At 38.6% G+C, this 21,030-nt stretch overlaps 1 protein-coding gene across 7 annotated transcripts in view; it reads left to right on the top strand.

The window, feature by feature from the left end:
* ahcyl2b (adenosylhomocysteinase like 2b) overlaps positions 1–21,030 on the top strand; it is an 83,188-nt gene that overhangs the window by 46,916 nt on the left and 15,242 nt on the right. For all 7 annotated transcript variants that reach the window (XM_048610094.1, XM_048610097.1, XM_048610101.1 and 4 more), the window contains 6 exons: positions 5,557–5,700; positions 7,903–8,003; positions 10,906–11,008; positions 13,885–13,979; positions 14,918–15,024; positions 18,231–18,347. In XM_048610094.1, coding sequence (XP_048466051.1) covers positions 5,557–5,700; positions 7,903–8,003; positions 10,906–11,008; positions 13,885–13,979; positions 14,918–15,024; positions 18,231–18,347 — 667 coding nt within the window. The remainder of the gene's footprint in view (positions 1–5,556; positions 5,701–7,902; positions 8,004–10,905; positions 11,009–13,884; positions 13,980–14,917; positions 15,025–18,230; positions 18,348–21,030) is intronic.

Here is a 21,030-nt window from a genome sequence, read left to right on the forward strand (position 1 = left end):
TTTTTGCCTTTCGGTACGTTCTACACACACACACACACACACACCCTCCCCCCCCCCCCCCACCAACACCACCACCACCATCAGCATCAATCTTTGATTTGATCACCAAATGTGTAAGAGAAGTTGAATTGAACTACAACTGTATGTATTAATCTACACTGCAAGGACAGTAGAAACATATATGTCTGTGCTGTTTCATATCTGAGTGAATGAATTTGAACATGTTTAAATTAATTATTCATTTACCAAAGCTCACTTGTGCTTTACCAAGGTTGCAGTAACCTTTTTAAAAGAGATGAAAGGCTTCCATTTGGTGCAAAATTGGGAGGGCATTTGCAAATAAAGCAAATTAGGAGGAAGAGTAGGCCATTCAGTCCCTTGAGCCTGTCCCACCATTCAGTGAGATCATGACTGGTCGAATTGTGACCTCAACTTAACATCGCCACCTACCCTGAATAACAATCCAACTGAGAAAACAAACTATGAAGTACTGAGATAAGCAGGGAATGTTTGTCATAATATTGCAAATTAATCATTTTTTTAGTCTTGGGTAAAACAAGAATTTAACTGTGGTTTGCTCAGTGTTTCCTATCCTTCAGCATCTTGATCGATTCCAGATTAAATGTTTTATATTTTAATGATAGTGGTCATCTTGAAGTTAACTCCTGAATCTTAGGATGAATAGTATATAGTTGTCAATGTTGGTGAATGGAATTTTTAAACTTCACTTTACACCCTTTGCTTTAATTTCAACCTCAAAACAGCATCATGTACTATACCATAATGAAGTTTTCATTTCTCATTGACGTTTGTTCAGATTGATAATAATAGGGGAGCTATGTTAGGTGAGTGCACGCCTTCACCCATCCCTCTTTGTGACTTCAGGATGTGTGCAGGTTTGAAATGTTAAATCCAGGAGCAGTTTAGAAAAAAAAACACACTCGTCCTGACTTGCATTTTTCACTGCAGTTTTTTTTTCATTCCCCTCCCCCACACCACCTCAGCAAAATCAAATTACAATTTTAAGATTCTTTTGAGCATTGTCCAAATGTTTCTTTCTGTTAACGTTTCAGTATATAACTGCATCATGAAGCTGACCCATACAGACTGGGTGCCTTTGACTTTGGTTCTCTTTTTAAGTAGTTTAAGCTCAGTTGTTGTCACAAATCCAAGGAAGATGTTTTTCTTTTAAGCAAATACCATTTTCTGATTTTGTTACTCTGACAAGAGGTTTGCCCACCGAGTGTGTAACTTGGGTGTTAAGTGCATAATTTTCCAACCATTTATGTTGATATTTGATGAAACCTGCTTATCAAGAACAGATTTCTTGTGTATGATCCGAATGCATCCCTGTCCCTTTGTTGTCACTGTTAAAGTCCAGATTCTATGTGTTATCCTTCTCTAATTTGTTACATTATTCCTCAGGTTTGGAAGGTTACAGGGCTTTTCAAAACTGACATCAAAAGATTCAAAATTGATACGTGGTTAATAAGTGATCCCTGACATTGAAGTATGAAATTAGGTGATTCGTTTTTGAAGTAAAGATCTTCAATACATATAAACTTGTCCACCGGCTGAAGCTTTTGCGGTCTCCTCTCCTCTTTCTTTCTGTCATGCTCAGCAATTAAATAATGTTGCCTCTTGTCTCATCACTGATTTGATTGTTTCTTGCCTTGGATTTGCTGATGTTAAATCTTGGCCCTGTGGTTAGGAGTAGTTGATCAGTTGGAGATCAGGTAGAAAATTTAGTGATCCTGTCTTGATGGTGTTCACAAACATTTTTCTTGTGGTTTCTACATGTCATGACAAATGCAGATATTACGAAAATGCGTCTAATTTATGTGATATGGAGCTGTTCCAGTAGTTTTATTCTATGACGTAAATACTACTTCTTTTGCTTTATTTCCATCTCTTCAATCTATCTTTGAAGAGGGCAGAAGTTTTTTGGTTTAAATTTAACAATTCAGTGGGAATGACAGAATCCTGATCAATAACTTAAGTTGAGTTTTGGCCAAAACTATCTTTGTTGCCTTTTATGGGTAAATATATCATGTGATATTAAGCAATTCAGCCATGCTGGCCTATGTTGAGGTTTGCCTTCCACACAACTGATCTTAGTTATAGTTATCTAATCTGTTTCCTTATTCCTTCAATCCCTATTCAATTGGTAACATATCCTATATAATCTTGAATGTTGACAGTTTCTGTCTCAAATACTGATCCCAAAAATGAATTTTGTAACCTCCTAACTCTTGTGTAAAAAGGTTTATCTTCCCTCCTCTTTGAAATATCTTGTATTAAATCTTATAGCCCCTCAGTTAAGGCCTCTTGACTACTTGCCATTCTCTACTTCAATCTAGTGACTCCTGCTAGGTGTTAGGCACATGCAGGCATGTTTGGTTAAGAATGTTTGCTTGATATAAGTGCCATACCCTGGGGGGACCTACGATCAAAGGAGTGATTAGGGAGAAACTTAGAGAAAATGAACTTGTGGGGTTTGGTGCAGGATGTTAACAAGACATTGTGTTCAGCTTTGTAAGTTAAATGTTTCTGACGTCATGCTGTGTTGCAACACCCCTTAAGATAATCCAGATGTAGCTGCTCTCAGTATTGTTTTTCTAAGCATAATGTTCAAAAACAGGAGGTTTCAACATGCCACATTGTTAAAAGAGCATCAAATATATTCTAAAATATCAGGATATCATCGACTTCAAAATTGTGATTTTTGTTCTTTAAATTTTTGCTCTGCCTATGGGACATTCTCTCTGACAATTACCGTCCCTGCAACGCTGCTTATGTCTAGAAGGTGGAATGCTGTTACTTTAACCCCTGGATATTTGGAGCTTGCATTCCATGACAGGAAGACCCTGTTTGCTTATTGTCGTCTTGCTTTTCTTTTTTCCCTATCCCCTTTTCACCAAAGGTAGGTTTTATAGTATCTTAACCCTGTTGGTAATGGTCAGAATTGCTAGAAGCCATTCACCTTCATAGTAGTCTATTTTTGTTGACTGAAACGGGCACCCCTTGCACAGAAAGTTTCATTTCAAAGCCATGTTTTAGTTAATTTACATTGGATGTTTCCAGGGTTATGAAATGAAGGAGCAATGGGAATTGCAGCTTTGAAAGTTGCTATTAATGTAACTACACAACTCTTAACATGATTGGAGTAAAATAAAGACATAATATAATGAAATGCAAAGCCTAGAAAAACTGAAGTCAACAGGTGCCAAAGAGAGAATTTTCTGAGACCAGAGTTATACTTAACACAAAAAAAGATAGTTTGGCTGTCAGAAGCCAAGCGATGACTGACTTGGAAATCTTCGGGGAAATGCCTAACCATCTTCTGCCACCTCAATGTCCTTTACTTCATCAGAATGTCAGGTTTGGGACTGTTTGGTAGTAATTGAAGTGTTTACAATTTCTATGAAAATGAAGCAAACGATTCCAACCTATAGCAGAACCTCTGTAACATGCAAGTTCGGACGACCTAATAGCAAGTAACAACTATCCCACCTCATTGCCAGATAATAACCATTTCGTACCTCACATGACCTCAAAGAGCTACGTAATTGCTGAGTTCCCTGTCGTCAACATACTGAACTGAACCAACCATATCAACACAATAGTTATTGGAACAGACTGCATTCTGCAACTAGTGGCAGATTCCTAAGTCCTAAAATCCCTTCACTATCCAGGAGACTCATTTCCAGCTGAAAGGTAAGTGAGCCAACTGCTCAATTCAATCGGTGTCCTAGCCACTAGACTAAATGCTTACCTACCTCACCATTGTGACAGTGTTATGATTGTTATCAAAGTTATGATTGTTCCTCATAATTGCTATCATAGAGAAGGATAACAGCAACAATGTCATGGAAATGCCTCCACTTCCTAAGTTCCCTTCCAAGCCAAGCACCATATTAACTGGTCATATTGTTCCTCCTTCAATTTTGCAAGATCAGTACTCTGGAATTTCCTACCTAGCACCATGGGAGCAATGTCACCCCAAGGACAACTTTTTACTTGTCCTTGAGATGTGAACATCTCTGGCAAGCCTAGCATTTACTTCATCTCTAATTACCTTTGACAAGGTGTTAGTGAGATTTCTCTTTGACCTACTTCTGTCTGTACGGTAGTTCTATCTGTAATGCTATTGGGATGGGAGTTCAAAGATTGTGACCCAGTTACAGTGAAGGAAGGACGTGATAGTTACAAGTTGGGGATTGTGTGATTGCAATGGTCAAGGAGAATGACCACTGCTAGAGGGCAACCAGGGATGATTAAAAAAAAGTTGCTATGTGCAAAAAAAAATCAGCAGCCTTAAACACAGCATAACACAATACATTGTCTAATGATGATTTTGTGAGCTTTGAAATATTTGAACTTTATTGGTGTGAGGCGTTATAAGTTGTGTGAGATTAACCCTGTATGCTTCCAAAGCGTTGCATAATTCACACTATTGCTGATAATTCAACCTAATGTGACAATATGTACTTCAACAGAGTCTGAGTGCAGTTATTGGTTTCCCTGGTCGCAGCATCCCATCTGTTTTATTTTGCAAATAAAAAAATAAATTCGGAGGCATTCCAGGCTTTCTGTACTCCTATCTGGATAAGGAAGCCAGTTTCTATAATATAAACATAGAATCTAAACCCATCTGTAATCTTTTTTGGGTCTTTATATTGGAGGATGAATCCAGCATGACTCCACCCATAAAACCAGAATATAAAGTCTCTGTCCTGAAGTGGTGTGCTATTTTAAAATATCTTTTTAAATCTTGTTAAGTCTCTCGTTATTGATGGAGTTATAAGCAGTATTTGTATACTAAAGGTTGTGGTGATGCAAGAAACAACAAGAGTGACTATGTTTAGTTGCTAATTTGGGCCAATGGGAGTAATGGGAGTAATAGACCTCCGCTCTAGTGAAATACCACTTATGTAAAGTTTCTTCATGCCTTATCCAGATGGTGGAGCGGGGATAGACATAACAAGCAGTAATGAAATGTAACCAAGAGGTATTGCCAAGACTAGACGTTCCCTTAATTTTTCACCCAACTTTAGCCAGTTTACTCCTTTCAGTTAAAGTATAACTTAAGTTTTGACTGAAGATTATTCAGTTATAGAATATATTAAATTTGAGATGCTTTGAGGAATTTAAAGAACTCCGAATTTCATCACCAACCCTGACCACCTCTGTGCAACCATTTGCACTCTGATAAATAAATTTGAGTCAACACACTTTTATTAGAGTATCAGTTGATGCTCAACATGACTGTATGGCCTGTGTCCTAATTAATTAGCGGGGTCTCAACTATGAGGCAGTGTTATTAACCAGAACATCAAAGTACTGGACATCAAATATGCAATCTGTCCTTGTACCATTGATTAATTTGAGTTCTTCGTTATTTTTGTTGTAATTTATCTGAACACACAATTAAAGTGTGGATGAGATTACAGCTCAGTTGTCTCCTTTCCAAGATTATCATTGAATAAGGCAGACATGAGAATGTTAAAATTTGTCTGTTGCATTGATTGTTCACTGTTTCTCATTTGCCCCTAGCGGCATCTTACACAGATAGCTCAGATGATGAAACATCACCACGTGACAAGCAGCAGAAAAATTCAAAGGGCAGCAGCGACTTCTGCATCAAGAACATCAAACAGGCAGACTTCGGGCGCAGGGAAATTGAAATTGCAGAACAAGGTGAGAATTGGTACTTCTGGTCATCAATTCTGGTGCATTTTATCCACTTACAGCATTATGAGCTGGATATCTTGAAATGTGTTAGATCCATGGCAAAGCAACAAGCAAGAATCCCCTGCAATAAGGAGGCTGGCTGAAATCTTCATACTGGTTCAGTTGTGTCTGTTAAAGTTCATCCTCTGATGAACCGACTGAGATAGGAAACTTTGTTTTTGAGATGGAATGGGAGGTCTAGGGTTGTGGTTGAACCTGTGGGTTCATTAACATGCATTAGCTGATTCACTAAGCCATCGAATGAACACAATAACAATGTAATAAGGTACAAGTAAAACGATATATTGAATAGCATCTGCAATGCCTAGAGGCTTTCCAGTAGAGGAAAACCTGAACAAGAACTAGACGGGGGATTTGAAGTTTGACTGATAAGATTTGGAGGTGGTTTTTAAAAAGAAGGCGAAAAAGAGCGAAGAAGTGTAGAAATTCAGAGAGATTTTGATAGATTGGCTAAGGCATCTGGAGACTGTCCTGTTAATGCCATAGTGAAAGAAGGGAACAGAATTGGAGCAATTGTTGTGATACGTGGCTAAGACTGGAAGAATGTGTAAACGCATATGGGTGTTTTTTTAAAAATGCGGCTCCCTGATTTCATACATGTACACTTTGTTTCAAGGGTCATATGGAGCATATACATGCACATAGACCAGTTGGGCCAAATGGCCTGTTTCTGTATTATTCAATCAATATTAGATCCAGGTATGAACTAGTAATTTTCAGCTTCCACCTGAAAATGACAGTCTGGTAGTCAGGCGATCTAGTAACTATTATTTGGAGCCTAGTCAGCATAAACACTGTCCTTCCCAGCATAGTCATTCACCATGAAGACAAACTTTTTCCATCCAATACTCAGCATTTCCAAAAGGTTTGCAAGAGACTTTGTGCCTAAAGAGGTTGGCCAAGAAATCTAGGTATTATCAATACAGTCGTCAAAAAGGTACAACAGTTTCATAAGATATAAATTTGAATGTTTTCTCTTGAGGATTCAACTTTGTAAAACAAGAACTTGCTCTGTGCCAATAAGGAGTACAGACTTAACAAGATAATGAATGCTGCTGTTTGGTAGTCGACATGACCAAAGATAGTCTCTGTAGTGAGAGGCTGCCATCTAAACGTGACCTCACCGTACATTGACTACTCTGGAATTAACTGCTCACCACCAGTCCTCTAAACTGCTGCAAGCAAAAACTGGCAGGACGTCGGCTGGGACGTAAACTTGGGATGGCAACAGAGCAAAGTATTGTATGTCGTATTCAAGTATATAAAATAATGAAAGGACTGCACTGCCTACCTATTGGAAGGTTATTCCAGTTTAACAGGTTGGGGAGGACCAGGGGGCATGCATTTAAACTGAGCAAAAATAGGAATAGACTGGATGTTAGATGGTTCTTCTTTTCCCAGAGAGTAGTGAGCCTCTGGAATGCATTGCTGACTGGTGCGGTGGGTGCTGACACTCTGTATGCCTTCACGAGGGAGCTCGACTGGTTCTTAACGGAGGCAGAGATTGCATCTTAAAGAAGGTAAGTGGATTAACATAACACATGGTCAGTGTGATCATCTGGACTGGTTTCAATTTCCTGTGGGTAATGGAGAGGATTTTTCTATAGTTTTGTTTCCTCATTGACCCTGGATCTTTCCCTTTAATGTTTTATAATATATTTCCCCTACCTGAACAACAAATGTCAGGCAGGGACATGTGGCTATCCATGATGCTCCTGGCATCATTAATGTGGGGCAAAAGTGATGGACCAGCTGGTCTTTTCCTGCCCTTTATTTCCATGTATTAGGGTTAGGCAATTTTAATGTTGAAACTGGAAACCTGCATACATAATCACTGTGGATAAAGGAGATGTTTCCATTGGTTCAGTAATGACAGGAGAGTTGAGAGTTGGTTTTCCCAGAATTGTGCGGTGTGGTCTCCAAGTTTGGCCTTATCCAGTCGGACATTCAAAATCCAAATGGTTCCAATATCTAACTTAAAATGTTATCTTTACTTGTGATCTAACCATGCCTCTCGGACCTTTTTATTTCATCGGCACCTGTAGACTAAAATCGAACATGGAGTTTCCATAGTAAACTATCTATTACTGCAGTAAAGGTCTTTGTCACTTATTCACTTATTTTGTGCTTATTCTTGTTTTAATTTAGAAATGCCAGCGCTCATGGCTCTTCGAAAACGAGCACAGGGAGAAAAACCATTGGCTGGAGCAAAGATAGTTGGCTGCACTCATATTACAGCCCAGACTGCGGTGAGTGTCTAGCCTTAAATTCCTAGTTATTAAAATCCAGGGAATGCATAGTACTGCACTAATTAGCACGATATCTAGAGCCCTTGTTTGATTCCAGCCAAACCTGATTAGGTTTTTATGGTTCTTTCTGTAGGTTACAGTTTGGATTAAGAATTTGCTCTCCGTACCCATTTCTTAAATGGAATAGCAAGAGAAAAAGCATTTCCTCCTCATTACTGATGCCCTCTTCTTTTGTTACAATCCCTGCACTAACTGATAATTAAGGGGACGCAATGGCCTAGTGATATTATTGCTGTTCTGTTAATCCAGAGACCCAGACAACATTCTGGGGACCTGGGTTCGAATCCTGCCATGGCAGATGGTGGGATTTGAATTCAATAAATATCTGGAATTCAGAGTCTAATGACGACCATGAATCAATTGTTGATTGTTGGGAAAAACCCATCTGGTTCACTAATGTTCTATAGGGAAGGAAACTGCCATCCTTACCTGGTCTGGCCTATATGTGACACCAGACCCACAGCAATGTGGTTGACTCTTCACTGCCATCTGGGCAATTGGGGATGGGCAATAAATGCTGCCTAGCCAGTGACTCCCTCATCCCGTGAATGAATTTTAAAAAAACTCCTAACGAAAAAGATCAAACTTCCAGTTGTTAGCTGAAAGGATAGTACCATGAGATTTTACATTTTAAGACTATTTATTGCAACAAAGATCTTAAAAAACTTCAGATTAAACACAAGTTTTTTCAGGTAATTGATGGTTTACTCTCAACATTTTGTCCCCCTTTTATTAGCATGACCAAAACAACACACTTCACAGATATACTTTTCATTGTCCTTTTTAAATAGACATTCAACTCTCGGAACTAGTCCAAAGAATACATTATTTTGTTTAAACAAAACCTGATTGTTAACTATAAATCAGCATTAATGGGTGTACTCTCAATGACTAACCCTCTATCAATCAGAGTTCACGTGCTGACCGATCAGCAATTTTCTCACATGCAGTATAAATGTTGGGTTTTTTCCCTCTTGATTTGATGTTCTTGCAAAATGTCCCAATGAGTGCAAGACAAAAGGCTGCGATAAAATTTGTCTTTTTTCAGGAATACTCATACTTCCTACACTGAAACTTCTATTTAAACTCAGAAATAGGGAGTTGAAGGAAAGGCAGGAACCAGCAGTATGTTAAACAGCTGCCAGGACTTTGTTCCTCACCAGATTCATGTGCCATCTGGCATTCTGCAGTCATTCAAGCACCTTAACTTCTTCAGTAGGTAAAACTAATGTTATGCTATTTACTCCATGTTGTGCAGGTACACCTTGTTTATACTCATGGGGCTACTTGCATCTAAAGAATGTGTTTTACACTTTACATCAACTAATCCACTTTTGATTTCAATGGCTCTGAGGCAAACAGCAGTACCACTTATGTTACTGTGGATGGCCCTGCTGAGCTAGTAGTAACAGCATTTCAGATAGACCGTTCATTGTCTACTACATCCTCAGTTCACTTTATTTCATATAGTATACAACGTTTTTTCTAATTTTTGACTGTTTAGTTCAGTGGCAGTTGCATAGACTCTCGCTATTGCAGCATAATTTGCAAAATTATTTAGCCAGTTTGGTTACTTGAGACAGCAACACCCACATCCTATAATCAAATTAAGAAATAGACTGGCTTCTGTTTTTAAACTACCACCAACCCTGTGATTATTCTTTTCTTTTCTTGATATTTTTTCAAGTTGATAATATATTAAAGGCATGTTTCTAATATGCATTAGAAAGGATGGGTGTGTGAAATGTAGGTGGCCTGGAAAACCTCACCCAAGTGGCAGTTACCTCACCCAAGTGGCAGTTCTTCACATTTATCTTTGAACATGTCAGCAGCAGACCATTTAACTTCCAGGTGTGAGACAACTGGGCCAAACCTGATGGGCTGAAGAGCCTTTTTGAGTGCTGTAGACTACAATGACTCTAAGCTGTGTCCCAATATCCACGTATTCATTCCTTTCCAGCATAAATCATTGGATAGAAATTAGAATCTTGTGATTCTGTTTTACTAGTGTCTTAAAGTGTCTGCTTGTAGTTTGGTGGTAAAATTATATTTTCATTAGTAACATGATCACTTTCATTTTGAATAGCTTAAATGTATAATTGGCCCTTATACAATGAATCGTTAATGCAAACTGCAGCACTGTTCCTTAACCTTTACGGCTGAAATGGAACATGTATAGTTTCCTTTTCTAACACTATGGACTAGGTTGCTAAACATGACATTATGTGCAAATGTGTAATTAAAACATGGATAGAATACTGAGCAGGGCTAGTGAGATGGGTTGAATCGCCTTCACTCCAATTTATTAAACAAGACTGACTGAAGTATTGGTAAATTATTTTTTTATTGGATAGATTGTAGCACTAAAAGATCTTTTGCAGCAGCAGACCTTGCAGATGTATTGATAATTGTGGGGGTTTTATTTGTTAGGGGATGCGGGTGCTGCTAGCTTGGACAACATTCATTGTTCAACCTTAGTTATGCTTCAGAAGGTAGCAGTGAGCTGCCACCTTGAACTGCTGCATTGCATGGGGGTTTAGTTATATCAGCAATGCTGTTAGGAAGGTCGTTCCAGGATTTTGACTCTGCTGCTCTTGTCCTTCTAGTGATAGAGTTTGCGTGTTTAGAAGCTGCTACTGAAGGAGAGAGTCACTGCAGTGCATTATTTTAGATGGTACACAATGATCTTACTGTGTCAGTAATGAATTGTAAACGATAAAACACAAGGTTATGCATGTGCTGAACCTGATGCCTAAAAATTCTTGTTTAAACTAAGTGACTATCTGTGCCCCAATTCCTTTCTCACTATCTCTCTGCCTTGTTTTAATTTCCGGTGCTACAGGTTCTGATGGAGACACTTGCTGCTCTTGGAGCCCAGTGTAGGTGGGCTGCCTGCAACATATATTCCACCCAGAATGAAGTGGCTGCTGCTTTGGCTGAGAACGGTAAGGGGGAAATTGTTTATTTAAGAACACCAAATTTTCATTTTAATCTGTTTTCCCCCATCCTGTTCAATGCCTTTTACCCTGTCCTTTGTTTTTCTTCTTTTTTCTGTCTAATGATATTTTCTTGCTCAGGGGATGAACTACAGACTACCTATGACTGATTCCCTCTGTTATTCTGTTGTTCTGCAGGTACATATGCAACCATTAATCTAAAAGAAAGGTTATATTGTTGCTAGTGAGATATTGGTACAGTTTAGGGATGGTAAACAATGACCATGATTTGCTTTGAGAGTAAATCTAATACTATCTGCTATTAGGTAGTTTTGCCCTTGCTGATGTTTTATGCCTCAAATTACTGAAAGTGCAAACTGAAAAGCTTAAAGCCAAGGGAATTTTGAAACTCGGCACCTCAAACCTGGGTGAACTGGCCAAGCATCTGTGCACCTCCTTTACTGATTGTTAAATAAATAGTGTAATGACTGAGAAAGGAACATAAATTAGAGTAACTGAAATTTAGAATTGCCCATCAGGTACAGAAAGAATAACAGTTTGTAGGCAGGATAGATTGGATCTAAAGAAAGCATCTTATATTTTCAGTATTAAAGATGCTGCAGATAAGGAGAAGTGATAGCCTTGGTGATATTATCGCTGGACTATTAATTCAGAGACCCAGATAATGTTCTGGGGACCCTGGTTGGAATCCAAAAATGGCAGATGATGGAATTTGAGTTCAATGAAATATCTGGAATTAAGAATCTAATGATGATTGCTGATTATTGCTGAATCAATTGCTGATTGTTGGAAAAACCCATCTGGTTCACTAGTGTCCTTTAGGGAAGGAAATGGCCTGCATGTGACTCCAGACCGACAGCAATGTGGTTGACCCTTAACTATCCTCTGGCAATGAGGGATGGGCAATAAATGCTGCCTAGTCGGCAATGCCCTCATCCCTTGAATGAATAAAGAGAGGGAAAAAAAATCCATGTTGTTGCTTTGTATTAACATAATGAGATGTGATTTCAGTGCTTGTCATTACCAAAAAAAGCTGTAACACACAGCCTCCTGATATTAAAGGTAAGCCTTTTCAGTGACGCACTCCTGTATCACTTCAAGAACAATTCTTCACCAAATTCACTTTCAAACTTACTGAGGTGTAGAAAAGATGTCTTGAACATTTAAGTTGGTCAGGCACTGAGTATATTTCTGAGCTTATGGTGGAATATGTTAAAACTGTGGATATTATTGAACAGCATTTACTTCGACAGCTGTGCACAGAAATGTTAAATCTTTTGAGATTTGCACTAGAAATCGCTGAGTAGTATCTGATGCAACTGGAGATGAAAATGGGATTGTCCTAGCTCCAGCCATCAAGCCATCGCTCTCCCAACTGTTGCAATTGGTTTCCATTCTAATATTTCAGATTCATCCACTTATCCCACATTGTCCTTTTCTCCAGATACGTATAATGGGAGCGAGATGTACCTTATTGATTGTTTGTTTGGCTATAGCCTGCTATCTAATTGGATATGCCTAACTGCTGTGGGAGTTATGAAGGAATTTTTGTATTGCATTCTTCATGTTAATCAAGTAATCCAGTTGTCAAATGTACTGTCGTTTGGCATTATTTGACACATAAGACAAGACAAGCATAGCTGATAAATGTGTACCTTAGCATATACCACATGAGGAATTGCTCTGATCTACTGCAATAGTGGAATCAGGAGTGCAGACAATAACCTAATTGCTGCAAACTAAGCTCAAGTAAATGTTCATTCAAGTACTGAGCTTGAATTCATGTTGATGTCACGTGGGTATCACTTTAATGGAAATAGGTGATGGAATTATTATCTTGTCAACACTTTTTTTTCCGTGTGTGTGTGTGTGTGTGTGTGTGTGTGTGTGTGTGTTGATTTTGTCTGAGTTTGTTCCATTGTCAGTAGTTTGCACTGTTATTGAGCACCTAAAAACTATTTCCTCTACAAATTGCTATCCTGAACATTATGCAAAGCTGTCTGCTGCACACTATAACTTGGAGACCTATTTAACATTCTCATCCAGGCCATTTAATCACGTCAAATTTGCCAATTCTTTGTATACCATTTGTTGTACAATGATTTAATTGTGCAAATATTAATTCCAGCAAATTAATTATGATTTTAATCTTTTAATGAGGACATTCCGTTGATACTGAATGCTGGAATTCCAACTGTTCATTCTATTATGAATCAAAAATACAAGAATAAATGTGAATAAAATGAATCCCAAAATAACATTAATCTGGAACATATAATTCAGTTATAATTACGGGTTTTACATGTTGATTAGAGATCATTGAAGTTTCATTCCTGAGTTCACTGTGGCATCTGAGTCCACTTATTGTTTTGCAGTCATTCATGTGTATCCTTAAAAACATTGAATCCTTCAGTTACAGTCCAAGCAATAACTTGTATCTGGACATTCTTTACTCTGTATAAGCCAACCAAACTCCTTAGTTGGATTCCAGCCTATCTGCAATAAACATCTCTTTGTAATATCCAGAATAGTGACTTGTAGAAGAAATAACCTTCCGAGGTTTAATCATAATACAGAGATGGATCTTGCATTCTTGGCTAATTCAACAAATACAAGCAGCCCACACACATTAAGGAAAAGTGTTGAAATGAAAAATTCACCGCCACCTCCTTTCGCTGCTAGGCATCCCGGTTCTCTATTTAAATTGTGATCTTATAAAGAAACTTTGTTGGTAAATGTCCAGGATTAATGTGTGGCCTCTGTCCCAATTGTTTTTAAAAATCAAGTATCCACCAAAAAATTGTTGCTGTGTTTTTCCACTCTGTATTTGAATATAATTTTATTATCTTGTTATCCTGTGGCAGGTTATCCAGTTTTTGCTTGGAAGGGAGAATCAGAAGATGATTTCTGGTGGTGCATTGATCGCTGCGTAAACGTAGAAGGGTGGCAGCCTAATATGGTAAAGACAAGTTGTTGTTTTTGACCCATTTAGAATGTTGGTAAATGTAGACCCATTCTGTATATGATCAGTTAAAATGTGATCAATTTGCATGTATGAAATAAAAATGGGAACTCACTTGTATTGTTAAATAACCAAGTAGTTAGACTGTTTTTGTGTATGGCTATTGGTTTCAGTAAAAATTAAATATATGCTTTGGGTTTAAAGCTAATTGTGTTTCATCAGTAATACACCCTGTGTCGGACATGGTAGAATCTCTGCCTGTCCGCTAGGTCTTTCAACTATTCCTTTCTGGAAATGTAGTAAGAATTTGCTGGGGATATGAAAATATTTATTTCACCACATACCTACTATTTTCAGTGTGCTTTTATTGACTATAAACGGAATTGATTTGGAAAAGTGACATTTTCGCAAGAACTGAAAGATGGAAAGGATATGGAAAGAGTTAACACAATGCGGAACTAGATCCAATTCAACGTAGAATAAAATGAAATGAAAGTAAGAATACTGGAAGTTGTATATGGCTGTACTGAGATACAGGCTGTTAAATTTGATTTCAGAAGAAGGTAACGCCATAAAAAGGCCAACTAAATCTTTGCTTTTGTACCTACTAGTAGATAATAATGACAGGGTAGCTTTTAATCTTCCTTTATTCTTTTTTGGAAAGATTTGTCTGGAACTCATTGTAGAATTCCCCTGACAGAGTAACTTGATTTGGGTAAATTCCATAGTGGGTGGACACTCTAGGCAGGTGTAATGATTGCGTTCTGAGGCTGGGGAATGGTTGTTGCTGCTGCTTTGCTTTTCCTCTTGGGTTTGGATTTTGGAACTCAATTGGAGTTGCAATGATTTTTCCTGTACTATTGTTTTCTGATCCTGTACTACCACATGTTGTGCTGGTTTTCAAATTGACTTTACTAATTTGTGTTTTATTACAGATCCTAGATGATGGAGGAGATCTCACTCACTGGATTTACAAGAAGTATCCTAATATGTTCAAGAAGATAAAGGGCATAGTGGAGGAAAGTGTGACTGGTGTTCACAGGTGAATATCGCTTCAATAAATTCACCACTTATCCAACCTTTCTTGTCCTCATTTTATTGATACTACTATCATTCTCCTGTTCTTCCTGAAATTGCAATGTGCCGTTCTACATGATGTTCCTTTTTGCAGAGTCCTCATTGTATTGAAACTGAGACTTATCGCAACCTCTCCTTCTCTAATTATGGCACATTCTTCTTTCTTCCTATAATGTTAAAAGCTAAAAGCCCTGTTTCACAGGCAGATTCTTTTCACCATCACCACCACAAAATAAAATCCTTCTGAGTGGAGATGTAGGGGGGCTTTGCTGGAGGACCATAGAATTCTATCCTGTCTGGGTATGCTGCTTCTGTCCCACCCACAAAATTCAAGGGTTCTGAATAGCACTAACTGAATGTTACAGAAAGGATGACCGGCCTCTGCCTCTGCAGATATCATGACACTTGACTACCCAGTTAAGCAATACTTGCTAGCGTGTTTACTATTGATAGCTTTATTTCCTTGCACAGCCAACTACAACTGTGTGCAAGATTAAAGACAATTGAAGTAGATATTTGATTTGATTTATTATTGTCACATGTACTGAGATACAGTGAAAAGTATTGTTTTGCCTGCTGAACAGACAAATCATACCTTACATAAGTACATCAGGGTAATAGAACAGAATGCAGAACAGTGTGTTACAGCTACAGAGAAGGAGGGGAGAAAGGTGAACTCTAATACAGAGATCTGTTCATAAGTCTGATAACTGCAGAGAAGAAGCTTAAACCTGTTGGTACGTGTTCTGAAACTTTTGTGTCTTCCACTGGAAGAGAGTATAACCAGGGTGGGAGGGGTTTTAGATTATGTTGGCTACTTTCCTGAGGCAGCAGAAAGTGTAGATGGAGTCAATGGAAGGACACACACGCACACACACACATCTATGAAGTGAATTTGTATTTGCAGATACATTCTATAAATTGTGACCTTTTTGAACAAAATAGACAGTCAATGTGGCTTTTATAAATTCCTGCTTTAGGAATAAAACCAGTCTGACTCCAAACCAAAACACAAACAGATTCTAAACAAGGCCTCACACATGCATTGTCTGACATAAAATGTCACCTCTTCTTTACACTGATAAAACCTTTTAGTTATCATAGGACAGGGACTTGAATTTGGGGATGTAAATATCCATTAAAACCTTCTCACTGAAGATTGACAACATCTTAGGTTTGTTTAGTGCATCCTCATCAGCAGTGTGACCCTTTGATCTTTTACTTGTAAATTTTGTGTCTGATACTACCTCTCTCTCTAACACCTGAAGAAGGAGTAAGACTCCGAAAGCTTGTGTTTTCAAATAAACCTGTTGAACTATAACCTGGTGTCGTGTGATTTCTGACCTTGTCCATGCCAGTCCAACACCAGCACCTCCACATCATGGCCACCATTGATACAAACAGGAGCACGTTTCCCTCCTGGCAGCTCTCCGACGAAATTGGATCACTGCCTAAGAAGGGACCACAACTAAACAAACGTTACCCACTGACCTCACCCTTGCAAGTATAAAGGCCACTTGAGAATTCCCTGAGTTGGCCAAGCTCCAAAACTCCTGAGCACTTATCCCACGTCGAAACAAAGTGTAATTCTCAATATGAACATTACTAAATCTGTAACCCAAAGTCTGCCAATGCATTTTCCTATATGTCCTGTAGGATACAACTATACAATCTCTTTTCAAGCTCGCTACCCAAGACTTTTCCTGTTAAGCCACTGGAAGATCAGTGTTGACATATTTTAATTATGTAAAAGACTTACATGTTTTGGATATTTAAGCATCTTCAAGTAGAACAAATAGTCTGTCTTCTAGAGTTTGCTTCTGATCTCCTATACAGAATGATTCTCTTAGCCATATTCCGACAGTTGTCAAGTCACAAAGGGGCAGGTGAAAATTCCAATCTACAAATCTGTTGATTAGCAGTTAACTGTGACTTTTTTAAATTGGTGTATCAGAAAGGCATCACATTGATGGAATGGAATAGGAAAATGCCCTTGACCAGTGTGGTCGATTGGTGCTGGTAGATGGCTCATTCAATAAGTAAATGGACCAAATGTGCCAGGAAATTTCCAGTCATTAGTGTACCTATCTCATTTGCCATGCTTATTTAGCTGATTTCAGGCAGGATGCTGGTACTGGCACTACAGTTGGTGCAGTATGGAAAAATCAGCCAGTGTTTCCTCTCCTGAGCACTGCTCAATAACCTCTGTTGGAACTGTACATCAGTAGAGGCCTTTGTAATGTGGTGTAAACCCTGCTCACATTCATTGTCCAGACATTAAGACATTGGCTAATTTGGGCAAAATGCTGGAGGGAAACATAAGTCTATGACATCATCACTTAGTCTTCAAATGAAAGCAGAAAGACTGAACGTTAACATGGAAGGAAAAAATAATAACATTAAACAATTATTACCATGGCTTTTCCCACTGCCTTATAATTTATTCCCTCTGCTACTATCATAAAGGAATTAACCAATCTGATAATATTTTTGATTTGTATTTGTTTTTGATTCGTTGAATTTTACATTGACGTGACTACAACTTCTGAATGCAATTGACATGATTACGAGGCACAATATACCTTCTCAGCACAGGGGCAGTATAGTAGATTTGTTCAATAAGTACAGATTAATATGTAAGAATTTCAAACTGTGTCATTTTGGCTAAAAATAATTTTTGTGCTTTTATGTTTTAATGGAAGATCCTTTAGGAGGATACGTCAGTCATGCCTCCAGTTTAAATCTAGTGTCATTGTGCTACTTAACACATTTCTGTTTTGGTCATGTTAGCAAATAGCTCTCATGCAATTTTCTCAGTTGACCCATATATCCATACATTAAGTTAAAAAGTTGCCATAAGATCTTGTCCAATGTCAAATGCTTAGATACTGGAAGATTGTACAGGCCATTGAATTGGGTGTAACATTGCCAATGGAATCAAAATGGAAATAATGAGGGGTGGCTTGTTGAAAGTATTTGAAATAACTTTCAGTCCCAAGTTATAGGCCAGAATAAAATAGAAACATTATTTATCTTACAATTTGAGGTTTCCTGTTAGTTCAGGCTGGTGTTGAGGAAACCTGTCAGACACAGTTGATGTACTGTATATTGAACCAGTTTTGGAGCTCTTGGTTTCTGACTGACATTTTCTCTCCTTTTTTTTATCCCTAGACTTTACCAGTTGTCTAAAGCTGGTAAGCTCTGTGTCCCAGCCATGAATGTAAATGACTCTGTAACTAAGCAGAAGTTTGATAATCTCTATTGCTGTAGAGAGTCCATACTCGATGGGTATGTAATCAAAGTCAACTTACCTTGAACCAGTTTTAGATTAATATGAACAGAGATGTTCATTAAATCCATTTGACGGTGAAGTACTTTATCAAGAGATTCTAATGCCTTCAAATCCTCAATCCTAACGAAGTAAGGCTATTGAAAACTAACCATAAATATTAAATAAATATATTGTCATTGCTGTTCCCATTGCTTTTACATTATGTTGCCTCTGCTGGTATCATTTAGAACTTGAGGTTTAAGGTTTAAAATTACATTTTGATTCATTTAAATTTGTTGAATTTTAGATTGGCATGACTGCAATTCCTGAATGCAGTTGAGATGATTACAAAGCACAACATACACACTCAACATAATGGGGGCTTGTGCTTTTCTAATTTCTGCTGTACTTCTCAGAGAAGATCCCAAATAGAAAGCAAATGAATGTTTTTGGAAAAGCTGCATCCTGCACCTTTATGGTGGTCTGGGATTATGACCCTGATCCATTACCTTTTAATTGGGGAAAAATATATGGCTCAGGGGAGGCGATTAAGGATGCGTGTAGAAGTCAAGTTGTCAAAGTATTTTGTTTAGAAAGTCTGAATTCACAACAGCTTGTAGGAAAGTGACACCTCCCTAGTTTTTATCTATTAAATGATTTAAAGTTAGAAATGTATTTTGTTTCCAGAGAGCTAACAAAAACCTTCACTTGACCTGGTATGTACTGATGATGTAAAGCACACCAATAATGTAGGATTTTCTACTTATTTTTCAAGTTTATTTCCCTGCACCTGCACACAGTACGTTTCATTATCTCTGGTGTCTCTGACCAACCTTAACTGTTTATTAGGTGGAGCACATACCACTGTCGGTCCATTAGGTCCAATGAGATTTTTGGAAGAGATTCTGATTGTGGAGAAATGTGTTTGTTCTTCTCTGCTCTCCTGACACTTCCTCTACTGTACCCTTTTTACATAAGAACTAGGAGCAGAAGTAGGCCGTCTGGCCCTTCGAGCCTGCTCCGCCATTCAATAAGATCATGGCTGATCTTTTCGTGGACTCGGATCCACTTTCCCGCGTTCTCACCATATCCCTTAATTCCTTTATTGTTCAAAAAAATATCTACCTTATCTTTAAAAATGTTTACTGAAGTAGCGTCAACTACTTCACTGGGCAAGGAATTCCATAGATTAACAACCCTCTGGGTGAAGAAGTTCCTTCTCGGTTCAGTCCTAAATCTGCTCCCTCTAATCTTGAGGCTATGTCCTCTTGTCCTAGCTTCACCTGCCAATGGAAACATCCTCTCTACTTCTATCTTATCTATTCCCTTCATAATTTTATATGTTTCTATAAGATCCCCCCTCAATCTTCTGAATTCCAATGAATATAATCCCAATCTATTTAGTCTCTCCTCATAAGCCAACCCCCTCAACTCCGGAATCAACCTAGTGTACCTCCTTTGCACCCCCTCCAGTGCCAGTACATCCTTCCTTGAGTAAGGAGACCAAACTGCACACAGTACTCCAGGTGTGGCCTCACCAGCACCTTGTACGGCTGCAACATAACCTCTCTGCTTTTAATCTCAATCCCTTTAGCAATGAAGGACAAAATTCTATTTGCCTTCCTAATTACTTGTTGTACCTGCAGACCTACCTTCTGTGATTCATGCACAAGGACACCCAGGTCCCTCTGCATAGCAGCGTGCTGCAACTTTTTACCATTCAAGTAATAATCCTTTTCACTATTACTCCTACCAAAATGTATGACTTCACATTTATTTACATTGTATTCCATCTGCCAGAGCTTTGCCCACTCACTCAATGTATCTATGTTCCTCTGCAAAGTTTCACAGTCCTCTGCACACTTTGCTCTGCCACTCATCTTAGTGTCATCTGCAAACTTTGACACCCTACACGTGGTCCCCAACTCCAAATCATCTATATAAATTGTAAATAATTGCGGTCCCAACACCGATCCCTGAGGCACACCACTAGTCACTGACTGCCAGGTAGAATAGCACTCATTTATCCCCACTCTTTGCTTCCTGTTAGTCAACCAATCCTCTATCCGTGCTAATATTTTACCCTTAACGCCATGCATCCTTATCTTACGCAGTAGCCTCTTGTGCGGCACCTTGTCGAAGGCCTTTTGGAAATCTAGGTACACCACATCCACTCGGTCCCCATTGTCCACCTTGCTTGTAATGTCTTCATAGAATTCCAAAGGATTTGTCAAGCATGACCTGCCCTTCATGAACCCATGCTGCGTCTGCCCAACAGGACAATTTCTATCAAGATGCCTTGCTATTTCTTCCTTGGTAATAGACTCCAGCATCTTCCCCACTACAGAGGTTAAGCTAACCGGTCTATAATTCCCTATCTTTTGTCTACTTCCCTTTTTAAACAGTGGCGTCACATTTGCTGTTTTCCAATCTGCTGGGACTGCCCCAGAGTCCAGCAAATTTTGGAAAATTACCGCCAGTGCACCTGCTATTTCTCCCGCCATCTCTTTTAGTACCCTGGGATGCATTCCATCAGGGCCAGGAGACTTATCAATCTTTAGCTCCATTAGCTTGCCCAACACTACCTCTTCCTTAATAATGATTGTTTCCAGGTCCTCACCTACCTTCGTCTCTTTGTCAATTACTTGCATGTTATTAGTGTCCTCCACTGTGAAGACCGATACAAAATACCTGTTCAAT

This window comes from Rhincodon typus, chromosome 22, assembly GCF_021869965.1.
Source record: "Rhincodon typus isolate 14 chromosome 22, sRhiTyp1.1, whole genome shotgun sequence".
NCBI classification, from domain to species: Eukaryota; Metazoa; Chordata; class Chondrichthyes; order Orectolobiformes; family Rhincodontidae; genus Rhincodon; species Rhincodon typus.